Source organism: Cupressus sempervirens, chromosome 9 (assembly GCF_028749045.1).
Source record: "Cupressus sempervirens isolate cs-2001-9-10 chromosome 9, ASM2874904v1, whole genome shotgun sequence".
NCBI lineage: Eukaryota > Viridiplantae > Streptophyta > Pinopsida > Cupressales > Cupressaceae > Cupressus > Cupressus sempervirens.
This window is the reverse complement of record NC_143126.1, coordinates 397,531,802-397,553,114: the sequence shown is the minus strand read 5'-3', so window position 1 is coordinate 397,553,114 and position 21,313 is coordinate 397,531,802. Positions and strand designations below refer to the sequence as shown.

Below are 21,313 nucleotides of genomic sequence, written 5' to 3'. Positions count from 1 at the left end.
TTGAAAAGTTAATACTCATGGGACATGAGAATAACTCCAATGTTCCTTACACATGTGGATGCTAACTAAGTATATCGATGTGATTTGCTGGTAATCATGTAGGCAGCCTTACGTTGTTCGTTTGAGGATGAATTGGACTTTGATGGAATGATGGTGATGGTGATTTGGTGTGAATGTTAGATGATGTTGGTGAAAAAGGTGATGGTGATGGAGGGTGAATGGTTCTTATGACTTACGCCTTTCTAACTTTCCTCTTCAAAATTCTAACTCCTAAACTACTTGCTATTCTACTCCCGCTCCTATGAATGGAAGATTAGCAAATGGACGGGAATTGAATCTAATGAAGGTTAACCGGTGGCTCCACCTCCATAGATGCAATGATTCAAAGGAAAGTAAACTAGTTTACCACACAAGGCTTCCCAACAAGCTGCTAGGATACTAGTGACCTAGTATTGATCCCTATCAAACATCTACTAATGCTACCATGCAACTATCCATCTACTTTACTCTTACTTAACAACTTGAAATGCAATCCACTTTAACAACTTGAAAAGAAATTTTACTCTAACTATTTGGAAGTAGAAACAATGCAATAATACCAAAGGCTCTTAATCACCATGCAAGTCACAACAATGAGAAAGAAAGCGATTTTTGGCATTATCTTTGCAACAATTTTCTCCAACCATTACAAATGAGAGCAAATGGCCTTATATAGAGGCTAAAATGTACAACTGATGGTAGAAATAAAGAGGCAAAACCAACGATCCAGATTGAATCCTAGAAACCCTAATTAGGGTTTGCACCCCATCGGCCAATGAGAAGATGCCACCTCATCAATGGACCAATGAAAAAAGTGGAAAAGTAGCAACCAATGAGAAGGCACCAAAATGGTGGCCAATCAGAATTAGACACTTGTCCTACGCTAGAAAAAAGAGAAATTGCCACTTGGGCTTACATCAAATGATCTTCTAATATAAATCTCCCTTTTTCTTTCATTCTTTTAGCTAAGGCAATGAATCTAGCTAGCCTTTCGTTGACTTCTTCCATGGGAGGGCAAGGTGTATGCTTTATCTTGAGCTCAGTCGATTTCATCATGTTGCTTGCTGCTTGTAATGTCTTCTCATGATCCTTCTCATACTCTTTTGCAAATCCGATAAAGGCATTGAGGGAGGAAAGGGTGCCCAAATGTTTCTTCTTGATAGCAATCTTTCCTAACTCATCCAATCTTGATCCAAGTCTTGTCTTATCAATGTCCTCTTCTCTGATGTCTTCAAAATCAAGTGCCACCCCAACGTCGCTCATCATGGTTGAAATGGAAGTGTCGACGCTTAGGCTGTGCTTTGCAACTGCATTCTGTATATCCTCGAGTGTTCTCAATCTAGTAGTCAAGGAAACAAACCAAGACTCAACCGTACTCAATCCTCTTTCATCAACCAACTTGGCCCTTTCCAAATATGCCTTCAGTAGCCCAATGAACGCTTGCAGCCTGGGAATAGCTAAATCCTTGACTGGAAGGAAATCCTTCCACTTCTCTTCAAATACTCTGAATTTTTGTTTCTAACGATCACTAATGACTAGAATGTCGAGATAAAGGAAGGAAAGAAATTTTGCCCATCCTGGATTGTATCATGGATCCAATCCCTGACTTCATATAGCTGAGCTGATATTTTTTCTAAGTTGCTCCCGCTGTCTTGAGGAAGAGTTGCCTGGTGCAACTGATGGTATAGGCTGGCAATCTCTCCAATATTTGTTTTCAGCCTCCAACTTTATGATCCTTTCATTTGCCTTCCTCAACCTTTCTCTGATTGAAGCTATAACCTCCTGAATCTCTTCACATTCCATATCATCTATGTTTCTTCCCAAGTTGTGCTCCACTATCTCATATTCCTGGGCCGCAATCTCATCTAATGCCTTGCTGACTGTTGGTATAGCAATCTAAACCTTTTGGTGACCTTCATTGTCGCTCCTGATTACCTTTGCCAGTGTTTTTGCCATTTTTTTTTGGTTCTCACTATCACCCTTTTCTATTAGTCCTTGGATATCTTCGACTGTTCGAGCAGTTACTACCTCGCCTCTTGGCATAAGCATTTGCCTTAACCATAGTGGTGCAGTGCATCTCCCCAAATCTGGATTTGGTTCGACTAACAGAGCATCACCAACGGCCTCGGGTGCCTGACTTATTGCCTCAATATCAATCTTCCCATCTCCTTCTTCACTAGTAACTGCCATGTCATCTCCACGCTGATTTTCTAAGAGAGGAGAGTACACGGTGCTATTACTGTAACCACTTGACTCTAAATTAGAGCTCACCTCTATCGCGATCCTTTGTTAACTTGTGTTATCTTCTTGGCCTCTAGCCTCAATTATACTTTCCCTTGATGGTACCGCATGTTGTCTCTTTGTTGGAGGTTCTAGATGTGTTGTGCTCTTCTCAACCTCCAAAGCTCTTTTCTTGCTTCTAACTACTTCCTGTTGCCGACAACTACTTTCACCCTTTTGTCCGACTGATTATGTTGGACCTTCTTTTGGCTTCATCTTCTCATAAGTAAGGCAAATCTTTTGACTTTTTAGCTTCCTTAATCTTTCATTGTACCATGACTCAGTAAGCAAATCAACTGCTCTTGTAACTGCCTCCAAGGAAGGATCTTGATGATCATCCCAATCTACTGGATTCAACTTTGTTCCTTCTACGGTATCATAATCTTCTCTCAACACATTTCTGTCATCTTCCAGTTGATTGGGAATATCAAGGCCTCTCCATTTGATATCTCTCAGCATGTTCACTGACAACCTTGAGAAAGCTAGCTTTCTCACATGAAAGTCATCCTTCGCATTGGCCCAAAAGTCTTCAATAGCAGGAACATGTTTAAACGCATTTCCATGAGATACCTTGATAAGACCATTAGGATCGAATCCTTGCTTTGCTCTGTACCATCCTAGATGATACCATTCCGATTCCTTCTCCACAGCTGCAAAGGCAACCTGATTGGGGCAACTATCATTGCCAATACCGAATGAGAAAGTAATCCCTGTCTTACCTTTGTTTCTCATTGTTCTATGATAATGCTCAAGTTGCCTAGCCAATTCCATCAAAACTACCTTGTCGGGTGGGTATCTTGGAAGCCTCTTGGGACAAACTGTGCTTCTTGCTACTCTAATATAGGTGAATTGCGAAAATTGGATAAACCAATTCCCATATTTATTTATCTTTGCTTCTGCTTCTAATGAGAGTCTCCTAATAGGCGTCCCTTTTAATACCCTTACTATCTTCATGGCAAAGGCATCACAAAACATCTTGTAATCCTTGTTGTTGTGCAAATGAAGCTGTGGATAGCATTCATGCACCAAATATTGCCCCGGCCCATTGCCAATTTCTCCTAAGGCCTTAAGTCCCGAACTTTTATACAATCTAGCAATTAGGTAAAACAGATAGGATCTTATGTAGAATTGCTTTTGGTTTTATACGGTTCTAAGTTGCAGCTCTAGATCCTCGCTTATGATCCTGGCCCAATCAAATCTTCTTTTTCCTTTTTCAATTTCATCAATAAAGAAGTACAACCAATTTTGGAATTGCATACCTTGTGCTAGGCCCATGATCCGACTGAGAAGCACAATGAGATCGCCATATTCTGATTTGAAATCTGCCACTATAAGCCTTGATGATCTAGTTACTCATTTCTTTCCCTCATTTAGCCAATCCTATTTTAGATGTGTGAAATAAGCTTCCTGGTTATCCTGAAATGATTTGGCTACCTGATCCATCATCACCACCGTCATGCTCTTGTACTGTGGAATGTTAAATGCTTCTTCAATCGCCTGTCCGCCAATATTGGCCAACAACCTCTTCCCTTCATCAAAAATGATGAATTTACTGATCAGATCAAACCTGGATACGCACTCCATAACCAATTCTGGACAAGGCAAAGTAGGAGGAAAGACTGTTGCGTGTACAATTCCACTTCTATATATCTTCTTTGCCATGGGATATTGTCCTTCTTTTAGTTTGTCCTTTACCTATATCATATTTACTGTACCGACATTGGTATCGGTTATTCACCTCATTTTCGAGAAGAAAGTTGTTTTGGGCATCATATCCTCTATGTCTTTCTTAGTATTTATTCTCTTAGGGTTCTTGCTTGCACTAACATCTACCATCCTAAACACTTATTTCTGCCCCTTCGTTCTAAGTGATATGGACTACCCTTATCGATCTCCAACCTTCTTTCTATCGATAGATTCTACACTTATTTTTGTCTCGCCAAGTCCTATCACTACACTTATCAATCTCCAATTTTCAACCTAGGATGGGACTAACACTTATTTATGCCTCTTCATGCCTTAGGATGGACCACTTATATCTCCCAACTTCATTCCTAAGTTGGTCTATCTTATTTCTACCTCATCAAATGTCCTATCATAGATTCTACCCTTATCAATCTCCAATCTTCAACCTAGGATGGGATGATGAAGTGGTGGATGATGAATGCAATAAACAAAGGAAACAAAACCAGACAAGAGTAAAAGAGAGAAATCCGCTAAAAGACCCCTTTCAACTCTAAATGATTTGAACTTATCTTTACCAATGGCCAGGTCTTCTTTTGAAATTTAGGATCAGACGTAAGAATTTCAAATCCTTTGCAAATCTTGATGCTGTAGCTGAAAAAATCAAAATTTGGCCCACTTGAAATTGTCCATGCACGTGCTACAAATCAAACTTTATTCATTGTTTTCTTTTTTCAACCAAAAATCATCCAGCCTTGGGAGAAATCGCAGCCTCTAGAAGATGTAAGATCAGACCTCAAAAATCAGCTAAGGCAAGAAAAAAAATCACAGCCCTCTAGCAAATATAAAATCAGACTTGAACAATAACAAATCTGCCCTCCAGCTTTGCAATTCTGAAAATGTCTTCTTTTGCCAAAAAAAAGCCAAGAATGGGAAATTTGATCTGCTCTAGAGAAAATTGTCAAACATGGGAAATTTACCTTTAATCATGAAAAATCACCAATATAGAGTGCAGATCTACCCCACAAAGAAAATCACCAAGCATGGGAGCTCTCTACCATGAAGAAACTCGGCAAAAATAATGCCAATCTGCCCTTTCAAAATTTCTCAAACACAAGGAAATCTGCTCCAAGTCAAAATCGCCAAATACCATGAAGAGGAGGAATGAGGAATGAAGAGAAAAGGTGAAAGGACTTCCTCTTATACCCCATTTGCTTGCCCTTTTTAGCTGGCCAACTAGGACCCTAGGAGCAAAAAAAATATTAATTAGAACACAAATTTGACCCCCAATTAAATGCTTAGCCCAAAATTAATTTTTCCAAGATGAAATTTACTTTTTCAAATTGCCCATTAGACCAAGATTGCAAAAATAGTAAATAATGTCTCGGAGATACTAAATGTTTCCATTTAATGATGATTTAGTAATTAATATATCATTAAAAATCGGATTTTGGCTTGCCAAAATTGATCTTTTCAATTTTAAATTACTAATCTCTTTAAAGACTCTAAAATCTTCAAGGCAAATTTAATCCATTTAAAGCCAATTTTTGCAATTTAATCCAAATTGATTTTGCTATGCAATTTTATTTTTATTTTTTTTTAACAAAAATAAATCATCTCTCTAGAGTCTAAAATCGATTTTCCTGTTTGATTCCATCATCACAAAATTAATTCTCACTGAAAAAATTCAAGATTTTCCAAATAACTTAAATCTAACAAAAGTTTATTTTTTGAAAATTATTCAAATTTACACAATTGTATCCAAATTTTCAAAAAAAATGGTCTAAGTACAAAATTTACAATTTTATCCTGCAAAGTGTTGTTCTTTAAAATTTGTTCGACCTAAGAATGAAATTGGTCGTTCTAGAAAATCAAGTTGAAACCGGGTGAAAATAAATCTAACTCTCTCCCTCCTGGCCTGAAGGCATCCAAGACTCAAAATTTTCTATGATCGGAAATTTTTTGGACAAGTTCAAAAATTATTGCCAATGCAATCGAAAAAAAGGGGGTCCCCAAAATTTTGAGGCAATGGTGTGAGAACCTCACAACAAGACCCCTATCAAAGATTTTAGCCTCCCTATTTGTTAGACATTTCCTAAGCTGTACTTAAGTAGAGATGTTGGTGTGGTGAAATTCTCACAATTTTAATGGAACTTTCTTAAACTATTAGGCATTCCATAGAATATTAGCTATTTTTATTTTGATTAATTAAGAAATTAGTTTGTTGTGCAAGCCAGGAAATAAGAGTTAGCTATATAATTTGGCCAATTAGTATCAAGCATTGTGTAATATGGATAATGAGATCACTAACAGATAAGCATAGAATTCTACAATTACTATTAGAGTTTGCAATTCTTGTGATTTCTTGCTTAGGTATTACCTTGGACCCTTTTTCTAACTAGGTTAAATCTTTGTACTGTCAATGTAGCATGGTAATCCATGTTACCTCCTTTCAATAGTATTTAAAACACGTGCATCAAATTTTGAAAAAATTTCATTACACTTATGAAACTACTTTTGTATTCCAATACCGAAGAAAATATCTTGATAAATTGTTGTACAGCAGCTCCAGCTGGAAAAATACTATATTTAAGATTTCTTCTTGGTAAGATATTTATTAATTATGACTTTTTACCTTACAAGACATGAGTTCTCTATTATGCATTTCTTTTATCTTTCTCAATGCTATAGATTCCTACCATATGATTAAAAAATAGGTTAACAGGTGTTACCTTCCAACAATATAGAAATTGCAGCTGCAAGAGGCATAAATTCAGCATTCTCCTCCATTGATTTCTCACTTATTTGAACACAGCTATCAATGAACGATTGGAAGAAATAAGAACTAGCCAGTGCCTGTATACATCTATGACATAGCTAGTAAATACACCTCAAGGTTAAAATTGCTATGATAGATCAAACAGTTTGAATAAAATCAATGTATCTCCTAAATTTCTTCATTCATGAATAAAAGGAAAATTTATCTGCGGAATTATGCCTTTGACATTTATAATAAACTAAGCATAATGCTCAAAAGTATCAAAGAAATGATGATATTTCAGTATCTTTGACAGAAAAAAGCCCAGAATAATGATATACATTGGCAATGTTCCTAGAACATCAAGATAATAGATGTAATACTCCATCGTGGCTTCATCTATGTTAAATTAGAAATGGCACCCAATTAGAGATAACATAGAATATAAACTTACCAGGAAAATGGAAAATCATGTTTCCCAGGAGATGGTTATTAGCACTGGTACAGAAGATGGGGACAGGCACTTGTATGCCATTTTCAAGGAAGGTCAGAGACAGCTCTACATATATCAATTGATATCTTTAAAAAATGTCAAATAGTAAAATGCTTAAATTAAAGATAAAGGTGAGGTAGTGACATATATTAATTATATTGGATAATCATCTTGATGAAAGAAAGAAAAAATGAAAACCATAATTAACTCAAGATTACAAAGAAATGAGTGGAATCCCATTAATTTTAAAACATAGTATGGGTGACCTTGAAGATGACTATTTTTTCAATTAATTTATAAAACTTCAAAGCATGTACACCTCTCGAGCCTTATTATTGTTTTATTTCATGTTCTTACCTCTTTGGGATTTCATAAGGAAATCTTCTACCACCAAAAAAACTTGTAAATTTTAAATAAAAGAATGCACAATTGCAAATGTGAGAGTGTATTTGTTTAGTTCTTTTATAATTTCTCAACCACATATCAGCACATTTAGAAAATCCAATGTAATTAATGTACATATTTGAGAAATCTCTATTGGAAGTGTTCCTTATTTTCAAGGGATGCTTATGGGAGACATATAGGAGTTGCAAAGGAACTTCAATTAGAGTCTCCTAATGTTCGTAGACATCTTCATATAGGAGTCCAAGACAAGGACATGTTTCTGATATGGGAAAAAAGAATCAAGGGGCAAGATAAGAGTCTTCTAGTAAATATGGAAAAAATCATCCCCAAAATCACCAAACCCATAAGTGGGTAAAAACTAAGTCACAAGGGACAAGTTAAATTTTGACAAGGAAATGTTTTTGAAACAAGTTCATCAAGCAAAAAGAATTGTATCCAACAGTCTCCTATGTAATTTTAGTCGCCAGTAAACTCATGTAAGTGGAATTATGTTACTTGTAATAATCATAAAGGTCTAGCAAAGCCTTGTAGAGTTGCATGCAACATCCATGGATCATATTTTGTAGAGTGTATCTACACCATGAGTTTTGGTATCTTGTTGGTTAGTGCTAGTGTTTGCTGCAGGTGGTGATCTGTATCAAATACTACTGTAAATCACATTTTATGGTGGTGATTAAGTTGAGCAATTGTTTGATGTGTTTGTAGTTGTACTACTACATGTGACTTCCATCATCAAAGAGTCTGTCATAGTGCGTATTGTTGTAAGCTGATGTACAGAGAAGTATTCTGTTTAGGCATTGTTTCATGTGTTTGTGACTCTGTCTTAGGTTGCCTTGTGTGCAAACCCTATCAAGTTGGGTCTCCAGCCTCTGTGATGCATTAGGTGTGGTATTAGAGTGGAGTATACCTCTGTGAAGGAGGGCATATTGAGATTAGCAAAATTCTAACAAAGTGTGTGTGAGAGAATATATCCCTGTGTAGGATTGCAACTAGAAGAGTTGCAGCAATAAGGGAAGAGAGACAGGAGAGAAAGATGCACTAAAGAAGAGCAGCAGAGATTGCAGTGGTAGATGTTGCAGGGAAATAGGAGAGCATGATCGAAGTTGGGAGAGAGATGCACATGTGAATGAAGGTCCTTGAGAAATCACAAAGAAGAGACCACACATGTGACAGAAAAGATAGTGAGATTGAAGGAGAAGTTGAAGCAGTGGAATAGGAAGATGAAGATACTGGTGAAGAAATGGATGGAGAAGGAGAATAAGTTGACAAATTATTTGAATTTATCATGCATTCAGAGTTGAGCCTAAAACTATACCAAAGAATACACAACTGTTGTGCAATATATTTTAAAAAGTTGCTAGTAAGAAATGTACACAAGGTGAAACAGTAAATGGTGTAGAGTGGGAAAATTTTGGATTCTCAGACATCCACCAAGAAGTAGAAATTTATGGAGAAAGTGATTTTGCATTAAAAGATGAATTACTTGCTGTAGCAAAGAGAGAAAAGGATTGGAATTTACTTGGCACCAAAGTGTATAAGAAACAATGTACAGAGAGTTTCAGCAGATAACCTGCTCAGCAATTGCAAAATCATCATTCATCAGATACCCTAGATATGTGTAAGAAGATTCACGCAAAAATAGTGCATAGGATATTGCTTGTGATGACGAAGTGGACAGGCCAGTGTTGAGGATAGAAAGAGTAAAGATCCAAGTTGCTCAGCTGCAAGACTAGTTGCAACAACATAATGGTGTAGTTATGTATTGTAACATGTGGAATCAAAGGCTGTTTTTCAACTTGCAGCAACATAACTTTTGACATAGAGAAAGGACTCACAAATTTTGTTACCTTGGCAGTCTGATATATGGACATTGCTCCTAAGCCACTAAACATCATTTATCTTCCTCACTTCATGTGGACAAATTCAAAAAAATTGGCCTGCCATTAAGCTTGGAGTCCATCTACCTAGTTACATTCCTTGAATTCCCTATAGTGTCAACTTCCCTTTTCCCATGAGAGTTTACCTATTTCATTTTTTATTTGTAATACCTGGAAATTAATGCACCATTCTTTTGGTGCTCATACATCCAAGGGAGAAATTTAATGACACTTTTGGGTAGGGTTCCATTTGAGGAAGGTAAAAAGAGTTATATGGTCCATTGCTGTTTGTTGTTTACTGTACAGGGTAAACGGATACTTATAGCATGTAGTATAGTAAGATATGACACAAAACAAATACTTTATTCATATACGCAACATGCACTCCAATGCTTACAATATGATTATGATGATGTCTCGATAGTCTCTTCTGGACAGTGTACATATACTTTCCCGAAGGGGTGACTCAACAATCATGCACCCTTTTGGATACAATTCTACCTGTCGGCTACAATATAGAATTTACTGACAACATCAACCGCCCAAAAAAATAATGTCGTCTGTGGACGACAACTACAAAATTACTGAGACAGATTAACAAAATGGAATACATTAACTGTGACTAACTATAACAGGATAGATTTTTTCTATCACATCACATTCACACTCCTCCCGTGCCTACACCAAATTGGTCTCCAAAACCACATTGCCTCTGTAGCCTCTGCTAACACAATATTGTCTCCCTAGCCAATCTGACCTTGATAGCCACCCATGTCGTCTTGTCTATTTCCAACTCCTGGATATGCTGAGCCAAGTGTCGCTCTACTACCTCCAATTAGATGGTCAGCGCCTCTTGAGCTCTCTATGCATCAATCAAGACAACCTCACATCCAACATCTACTCCGAGTGCCTCAAAGCGTAGCACCCCTCTCAAAAAGCTTGCTCCTGTGCTCTCTCCACCTCTAGTAGATGGACAATCCATGCCTGTAGCAGCTCCAGATCTCATTAACTAGTCACACTTCCCAAGACTGATAACTAGACTAACAGGGGGTCTAGGGTGCCAATGGGGTCAAGGGGCAAGTCCAAATCAGCAACCTCAAGACCAAATTAGCACCCTCAAACCCACACAAAAGTCCATGGAACACACCATTTTTGTGATTTTCTTCCGATCCCATACCCTTTGTTCCAACCGCTTATGTTTTCTTTACTACCTGTTTATGTCTTTCCCTTCGGTACCATGCGTTATTCATTGTGAACTGTTTTGATTTGTCAAGATTTTTTTTTAGAACCTGCTATCACCCTTCTTCTATGCCCGTACGGTGGTCGTCCTTTGTATCAATTTACATCGTACGACCATGCAATGTTTTAAAACTTCTCTGCACTTACCGTATGGTGTACGACAACCTCCTTCCCTTCAAGTGATTTTGTACGATGAACTTCTGCTAGCTAATGGCAATACAGCGTCAATTTTTATCTAATAGTCGTGTGGTGTATCATATACCTGCTCTGTAATCCGTACGCTAATCGTACTCCATATCGATACATTGCACTCCTTGTCCGTACGGGATTTACTCCTCTCCTAATAGTCGTATGGTGTACGGTAGCCTTGCAAATCGTACAATACTATAACCTCTCCTTCAGATTGACCTTTTCTTCTTCTTCCTCATTCGTACAGGTCATACAACATCTACCAACCTCGTACGATATGCTCATGCTTGATTTATGCTCACCGTACCAAGTCATACGGCAATCTTTTCATCTTGGCTTGTCTTCACATCCATACAGTATCAACTTCTCATGCTTCCCCCCATCCGTACAATGCCAAATGCTTCTTATATATCTATATGGTATGCCTTTCCTTCTAGTAATGACGGTACAATATATTCTTCCCTTCAAGTGATGGTCATACGGTATCATTTTCTTTCCATTTGTGGTCATACGGTACCTTTTCCTCATCTTACTAATCGTACAATACTTTTCCATGACTTTATCTCATTGTTATATTAGCATGTTATGATTTTTCGCTTTAGTATTTACTTGTTTGCTTCCTCCTCAACGGTGATACTATGAGAATTTTTTACTTACACATTATTTACACTTATTTATTTTACATATATACATTATTTCTTCTCTCAATTGTTTGTCGGCAGAGGCGCATTGTTTCTTTCATGATAGATTTTTAACTTCGACTCATTCACTGCATCAAGCATTTCCTTCCCATCGAGTGTCCATAATTTTATTGCTCCGTTATCGCCCACTTCGTAGATATTATAATGCCTGACCCACTTTATTTTAAAATTGCTTGGTCTAATCTCATTGCACCCATTATACTTCAACACTAGTTGGCCAGGTTGAGATCTATTATACTTCAAGTGCCTTACACTTGTTAGGTGTAACTTTTGTAGCACATTGTGCCTGCAGTCGATGCTCATCAAGTTTATTTAAATTATATAGTATTTCCCTCAAGCTTTCCATATATCCTGGCTTGTTTTCGATCGTGTTTTTTAAACTTGGTACCATGAATTGCGTCAGCTGCCACTCCTTATCGTTAATAACTATATTCTTGATTCTAGAACCTTCACTCCATACTAGTGAAGTTTTTTTTAAGTCCTTCCTCTTTGTTACAATGTGTTTTCCTTGCTACCAGCAATTTTCTACTAAATCCGTGGTGCGGTGTAACATTTTCTTTTCACGTGGTCTACTCACCATGTACCGTATGGTTGAATCTTTCCTTTTGTTGGGTTCATACGATATGTTCTTCCTCTTGTACTAGCCATATGGTATGTTCTTTCCTTCAGCTTCAGTTGTAACCACCTTTCCTTCTTTCGCTTCTCTATATTCCTTCGGACATTCATTTTCCTCTCCTTTATTATCTTTGTCAACCCTTAACATTTTATAGCTCAGAAAGAGCTCGTAGTCCTCCATTTGCCAATGGAGTAGGCCATTCATTGAGTCCAACTCATCATCGTTAGACCCTCCTTCTAGTCTCAATACTCGCTCTTCATCAAGTTCCATTCTCTTCTTCCCCTCAGTGTCCCCTCCACCTTCACCTTCAGAATCTGACGATGTTGCCTCCTCACCTATCATCTGTGTGTGTAAGTCAATTACAAATCTTTGGCATCCGCATTCCATGGACAGGGTATTTCATTTCCAATTATGTTTCACCTTTGCCTATACCACCCAGCCCCATCCAAGGATGACATCATACCTTTTACTTTTTAATAGAATAACCATGAAATCCAATAAGAATGGTTGTGTCCCGATGGTTACAAGCTGTGCCATTAGGGTCCCTAAGGGCTTGATCCCGTGCTAATCGGTAGTGAGTAGTTGAAATGTAGGTGGCCACAACGTAGGTTGTCCCAACTTTTTCCATATATCCTCTAGTAGTACATTTACTCCTGACCCTTCGTCTACGATTGTGTCCGTGAGTACAGTTCCCAAGATACCCATCTCTACTACTGCCGGATGTCTTCCCGTAGTGAGTGTCAGTAACATTGGGTCTATTGTAGTCACTCCGCTGCCATTCTTTCTTGTCTCTTCCGTTGCTTTCGGGAGTGGTGTCATGTTCAGTATTGTCGTTCACAACTGAGGCATTGTAAGGTCATTTAATTTCATAGGAACTTCCATTTGCATTACCTGCCTTATAATATTTTGTTCTACCAGGTTCCTCTTCAAGGTGTCGATAGTGTCTTCTATTTGTAATTTTTTTGTTTCCATTTGTTTTTCCAACTCTGTTAGTGCTTGCTAAAACCTCTTCTTTTCTTCCTCTGCATCTAAGTACATTACCTTCTTTGCTTGTTCACGAGTAATGGCTAGTGTCTCCTCCTCGTATGTTTCAATGCTTAACAAGTTCACTTCTTGCTTTGGGCATTTTGAATCCTCGTGGTCTCCCAGACCACATCATCTACACAACTGTAGTGTTTCCTCTGTGGTACAGTCTCTGGCAAAATGCCCCCAAAGGTTGCATGCACGGCATTGTATCATCGGCCGTCCACTTGAGTCGTACTGTATCTAACTTCAGCCTCCATTTTTATTATTATTACCACCTCATCCGCACTGGTTATTATTATGGTATCCTCCCGAGGTTGTGTCATTGTTCGTGTTTGTTCCTACTCCTGAGGTAAATACATCCTGTGTTAGTAACACTTGTTAGTGTCCCTTCGTCTTTATATTGAACGATCATTCCTTGGTGGAATGTCCCACAATCTAGCAACTATTGCAATCTTGTTTTCTCAAGTAGGAGCCCTTTGGGTGGCCCTCCTCACACTCTATACGCCACAATTCCCCCTTCACCAAATTAGGATTCTTTTTTAGATTTTTAAATTCCACCATCTATAGCATATCGTTCTGCAACGCTCGTACCTTTTTACTTGATTCTTTGTTGTTGCTGCTACTTTCGGAAGATGAATCTTCCAAGTTTGAAGATTTATGCTTCCTTTTGCTCATTTTCTGCTCACTCTCTAGATCCATTGCCTGATTATACGCATCTATGTACGATGTTGGAGGTAAAATTTTCATCTTCCTCTTTAGTGTCGGTCCTAGCCCTTCAACAAACCATCTTTTCTCTAATCCATCCACCGGTGGGCTCTCCATCTTCCCCACCAACTCTTTCAGCCTTCTTGCATATAAATGGATCGTTTCATTCTTTCCCTACTTCATACTGTATATTTCTGCCACAATTTCATTATTGTCCCTTAGTAGTCGGAACTCTGCTATGACTTCCTGACTTCTATCCATGTACTTAATCTATGCGGATCGGCATTCGAAAACCAATCAATCGCTACACCCCATAGGGTCGCTAAGAACTGTCAGACCCAGTCATCCTGGTCCGTTACACCATTCGTCATCCATATTGTTTAACATGTTTTGCAGTGTCTAATTAGATCTGTCGTCCCATCACTATTGAACTTCGGCAATTTTTCCTTTGGTCCTGCCATTGCTACTTTTTATTCTGTGGTACTTGCTATGTACCCACGTTGTTTTGAGCACCCGCTCTGTTCTGAGTACCTACATTGTTCTGAGCACCCGCGTTGTTCTGCACAACCGTGCTGCTGTAATATCCCTATCCAAATCTACTTGAAACTTTCTATATTTGCTTTTAGAAATTTTGTCAAACACTTGTACAGCAAAGGGATATATGACTGATTTTATTTTCAGTTTGTTTTCAGAATAAGAAAGATGACTTCTAATATCATAGGATGACTGAAAAATTACTTCTCTTCCACTTAGTCTACACCTAACATGAAATGCAACTCTTTTTTGTTTTTTCTTGTACAATATATGACATCTATTCAATGCAAATTAACACTTACGGTCAAGTGACATTATGTCAAATAGTTGGCATGCAAACTAAAATTATATTTCAAACTTCAAAATTGATATTTTGCTGATATAAAATCAGATTACACTACCTTCAACAATCTAACTAGACTGTCCATAGAGAACCATGTAGATGTATATTCAGATAATGCATAAACATGAAGATAAAATGAAGGGAACCTGAGATTGGTAGGTAGCTTTAAAACTGGTCAAAATTTGTCATGCACTGTAGCAATATTGTTCACAACATTGTAGCAATACTATTCACGACCACTATAGCGATAACACTATTCACGATTCCTGTAGCGATGACATTGTTCACGATTCCTATAGCGATGGCACTGTAGCAAATGGGTATAAACTTCCTAATATGCCTCCAAATTAGCTGCTTAACTCCTTCCAAAGTGCAGATAAAATGAAGGCATCGAATGACCCTTAAATCTGAAGTGTATCTTCTTCATGAATTGCTGCAAAAACTCAATAATCTTCAATGAGATGACTGAAATATCACCTCCAACAAATGCAACAATATCAGCTAATAGTTTCACAACCTCAAAGTTGCCAATTAAAGAGAATTATCATTCTCAATGACTGAAATGTCCTGCAGAAACCCTTGGCCCCACAAGTGCACAAGCAAGTGTCAATATCAAATCTAGATGCCCTGCAATGAGGCTCTCTCCTCTATTTATTCTATTTCTTCACCCCTTCTAGAAGAACATAAAATATTATTTTATTGCACTTTTCTAGAAGGTTCCTCCTTTCCAACAATAATTAGTTGTGCTTCTAAAAGATTCACTTTCCCATATAATATAATATTATTTTAGTGACTTGTGATTTAATATTTATTTTAGTCACTTTTTAATTAAATTAATTAAATATAAAAGTCACCTTTTAATTTTTAAATTATTTAATGACTTTATATGAAATTAATTTAATTATTTCACCTTATTTCTCCACTTAGCCTTCAAAGAATGAAAGGCTATGAACTTCGTTGAGAGGCTAAAAAGATGGGGATATTACAGTTCGCCCCTCTGGAAATTGCTTGTCCCCAAGCAATCTCAACTCTGGATGTTGCAGAATCTCTTCATTCTCCCATGTAGCATTCTCAATAGGTAGGTCCTTCCATTTAATCAAATATTCTCTAATTACACGGCTTCTCAACTGGTTCTCTCTAAAATCTAATACAGCCTCTGGTATCAAAATCAACTTGCCCTCATCATCTAAGGGTGGTAGAACCGCAGAAGGAACCACATGATGTCTCAATGCCTTCTTGAGGCATGATACATGAAAAATATTGTGCACTTTGCTGTCCGCCGGCAACTCTAGCTCGTAAGCCACCTCACCCACATGCCTAATGACCCAGAAGGGTCCATAGTATCACGGCTTGAGCTTCTCTGCACCACTCTTCTTGAGAGTAGACTGTCTCTAGGGTTGCAACATCAAATACACCATGTCCCCAACCTCAAAAGAGCATTCCACTCTCTTCTGATCTGCATACTATTTTTGCTGGTTTTGTACCTTCCGGATGTTTTCGCGAAGAGCCCTCATGATATCCTGATTTTCCTATAACATGTCTCCAGCACTAGGCACTCTACTATCACCCATCAACAAATCAAGAAAGCTAGGAGCCTCATAACCATACAAGGCCATGAATGGTGTCATCTGAATAGAAAGATGTTAAGTGGTATTATAGCAGTAGTCACAAAGGTATATCCACTTAAACCACCCTTTTTGCTGCCCAGCAATATAATTTCTGAGGTACCCTTTCACCCATTTGTTGACTATCTCTGTCTACCCATCTATCTGAGGGTGGTAACTAGTACTAGGAGAAAGCTCGGTCCCACACAATCTAAAAAGCTCCTGCCAGAAATTGCTCATAAACCGACTGTCTCGGTCACTAACAATGTTTTGTGGTAATTTCCATGCAATCTAAATACCTCACAAAAAAATAGTTCGGCAACCTGTGTGGCTGAATATGAAATAGTGACCGGAAAGAAATGTGCAAACTTGGTCAAGTGATTAACCACCACATATACGCAATCCTTACCTTGCACTTTTGGCAACCCTGTGATGGAGTCCATGGATATACATTTCCACTTCCTTTTTGGAATTGGAAGTGACTGTAATAAACTAGCAAGATATGTATGGTCCTATTTGTTCTGCTGACAAACAACACACTCCCTATCATATCGTAGAACATCAAATTTTAGTCCCTTCCAAGTGAACCTCTCCTGAACCTGTCGATAGGTTTTGAAATACTTGGGATGGCCTACCAATGGTGAATCATGAAAGGACCTCAATACTATGTTCTTTACTTCTGATCCTGGAGTTAAGAAGATCCTCCCCTTGTAAATGATAAGATTATTCACCACCATGTACCTATCATCCTACAGTGACCCATCAATAATACCTGAAGCCCAAGAATCCTTAGCATATTCTGCCACAATCAAATGACTCCAATCCTCTAAAACCTCAACCATAGAGCTCAAATGTGGCTGGCGAGACAAGGCATCAGCAATTATGTTCTATGAACCTTTGACAAAAGAAATGTCAAAGTCATAAGATCGCAACTTGCTTACCCACTTCTACTGATGGTCATTAAGATCCTGCTGCCCAAGGAAATGTCTCAAGCTATTATGGTCTATTTTTACAACGAACATACTACCCACTAAGTACTACCTGAACTTGGCCAATGCATGCATAATGGCCAACATTTCCTTGTCATATATACTATAGCTCCTCTCAGGACCTCTCAACTTCCTGCTCTCATATGCAATCAGATGTTTGTCTTGCATAAGGATAGCTCCAATCCCCTCACATGAAGCATCATGCTGCAACTCAAAGAGTTTAGTAAAATCAGGCAATGCAAGCACTGGGCAAGTAGTCATAAATCGTTTGAACATCTCAAAGCATTCTTGCCCCTCATGAGTCCAAACAAAAACTCCTTTCTTGGTCAAATCTGTAAGGGATGTTGCATGGCGAGAATACCCATTGACAAATTTGCGATAGAATCCACATAAGCCCAAAATTTCCTCTAAGTTGTGTCAGATTCATCAGAGTAGGCCACTCAACAATTGCCTTGACCTTATCTGAATCCATCCGAACTCCTTCTACACTAACGATGTGACCCAAATATAATAATTATGTCATGCCCAAGTCAAAGTTAGATTCCTTGGCATATAGAGATTCGTTACCAAGAATACCCAAAACTATGTCAAGATGTGCAACATGCTCTTCCCATGTTCTACTATAAACCAAGATATCATCAAAGAAGACTAACACAAATCGCCTCAACTATGAATAAATACCCTATTTATAGTAGACTGGAATGTAGCAGGGGCATTGGTTAACCCAAACGGCATAACCACAAATTCAAAATGTCCATAGTGGCAACCAAAAAGCTATCTTCTCAATATCTTCTTGCCATAATTTGCTTTTAGAAATTTTGTCAAACACTTGTACAGCAGAGGGATATATGACTGATTTTATTTTCAGTTTGTTTTCAGAATAAGAAAGATGACTTCTAATATCATAGGATGACTGAAAATGACTTCTCTTCTGCTTAGTCTACACCTAACATGAAATGCAATTCTTTTTTTATTTTTTCTTGATGCAATATATGACATCTATTTAATGCAAATTAACACTTACAGCAAAATGACATTATGTCAAACAGTTGGCATGCAAACTAACATTATATTTCAAACTTCAAAATTGATATTTTACTGATATAAAAATTCTGATATAAAATCAGGTCACACTGCCTTCAACAATCTAACTAGATTGTCCATATAGAACCATGTAGATGTATTTTCAGATAATGCATAAACATGAAGATAAAATGAAGGGAACCTGAGATTCGTAGGCAGCTTTAAAACTAGTCAGAATTTGTCATGCACTGTAGCAGTATTGTTCACAGCATTGTAGCAATACTATTCACGACCACTATAGCGATAACACTATTCACGATTCCTATAGCGATGACACTGTTCACGATTCCTATAGCGATGGCACTGTAGCAGATGGGTATAAGCTTCCTAATATGCCTCTGAATTAGCTGCTTAACTCCTTCCAAAGTGCAAAGAAAATGAGAGAATCGAATGACCCTTAAATCTAAAGTGTATCTTTTTCATGAATTGCTGCAAAAACTCAATAAGCTTCAATGAGATGACTAAAATATCACCTCCAGCAAATGCACCAATATCAGCTGATAGTTTCACAGACTCAAAGTTGCCAATCAAAGAGAATTATCGTTCTCAATGACTGAAATGTCCTACAGAAACCCTTGGCTCCACAAGTGCACATGTAAATGCCAATATCAAATATGGATGTCGTGCAATGAGGCTCTCTCCTCTATTTATTCTATTCCTTCACCCCTTCTAGAAGAACATAAAATATTATTTTATTGCATTTTTCTAGAAGCTTCCTCCTTTCCAACAATAATAAGTTGTGCTTCTAGAAGATTCCCTTTTCCATATAATATAATATTATTTTAGTGACTTATGATTTAATATTTGTTTTAGTCACTTTTTAATCAAATTAATTAAATATAAAGTCACCTTTTAATTTTTAAATTATTTAATGACTTTATAAGAAATTAATTTAATTAGTTCACCTTATTTCTCCACTTAGCCTTCAAAGAATGAAAGGCTAAGAACTCCATTGAGAGGCTAAAAAGATGGGGACATTATAGCTGCTTCGGACAACCACCCTACTTTGGACAACTGCATTACCTAGTGAGAAAAGATCTTCCTCAAGCAAAGTTGTTCGATTCTCTACCTATATCTGTTCATCAGGTGTATCGAGAACAAAGAGTTCACTCCACGCTCGTGCTTTTTCGACACTTTGAGCCATACGAGTTACTTCCCTTCTGTTCGAATTCTCTACCTTCGGCATATACAAGTTAAGGAACTCCTTTGTCTCTTCCATCAAATTTAATCATTGTCAAGTTTCTTCAAGCAATTCCTTAGCACTACTAGGTCTACTTGGTGAATGCACTCCCTCCGTCTATGCTCCTTCACCCCCTCGATGTTCGTTGGTAAGCTGCTAAAGCTTCTATCTACACTCCGCCTATTGTACTAAAATTAATACTTCCTGTGTTGTACGTATCTCATCCTAATCTTTTATCTTATTCCTATCTTTATTAAGAAGATTCGGCATTAATCTTCATAACACCTCCTTTGTTCCAAGTTCGACTGGCAACAACACCAAATGTTTACCATATAGGGTAAACAGATACTTATCACATGTAGTATAGTAAAATATGACACAGAACAAATACTTTATTCATATACGCCATATGCACTCTAATGCTTACAATATGATTATGATGATGTCTCAATAGTCCCTTCTAGACAGTGTACATATACTTTCCTGAAGGGGTCACTAAATGATCACGCGCCCTTTCGGAAACAATTCTACCTGTCGACTACAATATAGAATTTACCGACAACATGTCTGATTTAGAAATGTGTAAAAGAAGAAAGAAATCTCAGTATATATAAGCAAACCAAGAATGCGTTGAGAGAAATACAGTATGCTGCCCTATTTGCTATTAATTAATTTTGCACTTGTAGCTCAGAGTAACTCTGTAACTTATCAAACAATTTGCATACATTTACTAACAAAGTACATTAACTTGATGATTCATGTAAATTGCATTTACAAATAAACACTTGCAATACTGGTCTGATTTATTTCTATCATTCATAGCAGATATACAAAGTACATTAACTTGATGATTCATGTAAATTGCATTTACAAATAAACACTTGCAATACTGGTATGATTTATTTCTATCATTCATAGCAGATATACATCTAAGGAAAACAAACATTAACATCATCTAAAACCGATAAACATGAACCATATAAACTGATCTTCACAAAATCAAAATGTTTTAACATTCAACTTGCATATTATAAACAAGTCTTAGCAAATAGAATAAGCATAAGTACCTTAAGAAATATGTGTCTTCTTGCTGCTAAAGGTATGAAACCTAAGTTGCTGGGTTCGTACCCTGGACCCTTGAAAAGGTATGCACGAGGGTTGTATTTGATCTATGCCGAGTCCTGTGGGTTCACAAGACTAGGCGCAAACCCTGCCTGAACCCAGCCCGAACCCAAGTAGACCAAATAGGGACCCATATAGACCTGTGAGAGCCCACAGAGTCCATCTTGTGGAGTGGGTCTGAAAACATAAAAAAACATTTTCTTTGTTCTAGCCCAAAAACGACCCAATAAGAAGCCTCCAAACACACTTTTACTTCACATTTTCTCTCTCATTTTGCTTTCTCCATCTTGTTAGATTGGAGTGAGGTGATTGTATTAGATTCTGGAGTGCCAAAATTCCAAATACCTTCCTAAAAGCATATTTGAGCATTTAAGATATGCATTTCAACCATATCCTTCAGTTTTTTGATAGATTGTTTGAAAAAAAAATTGATTTTTATGAGTTTTA

At 37.5% G+C, this 21,313-nt stretch overlaps 1 protein-coding gene across 5 annotated transcripts in view; it reads right to left on the bottom strand.

Annotated features, from left to right (window-relative positions):
- UBP27 (ubiquitin-specific protease 27) overlaps positions 1–21,313 on the bottom strand; it is a 180,505-nt gene that overhangs the window by 83,843 nt on the left and 75,349 nt on the right. For 3 of the 5 annotated variants that reach the window (XM_089800317.1, XM_089800321.1, XM_089800318.1), the window contains one exon: positions 6,735–6,858. In XM_089800317.1, the coding sequence (XP_089656443.1) occupies positions 6,735–6,858 (124 nt within the window). The remainder of the gene's footprint in view (positions 1–6,734; positions 6,859–21,313) is intronic. The other 2 variants (XM_089800319.1, XM_089800320.1) reach the window with 1 other exon arrangement.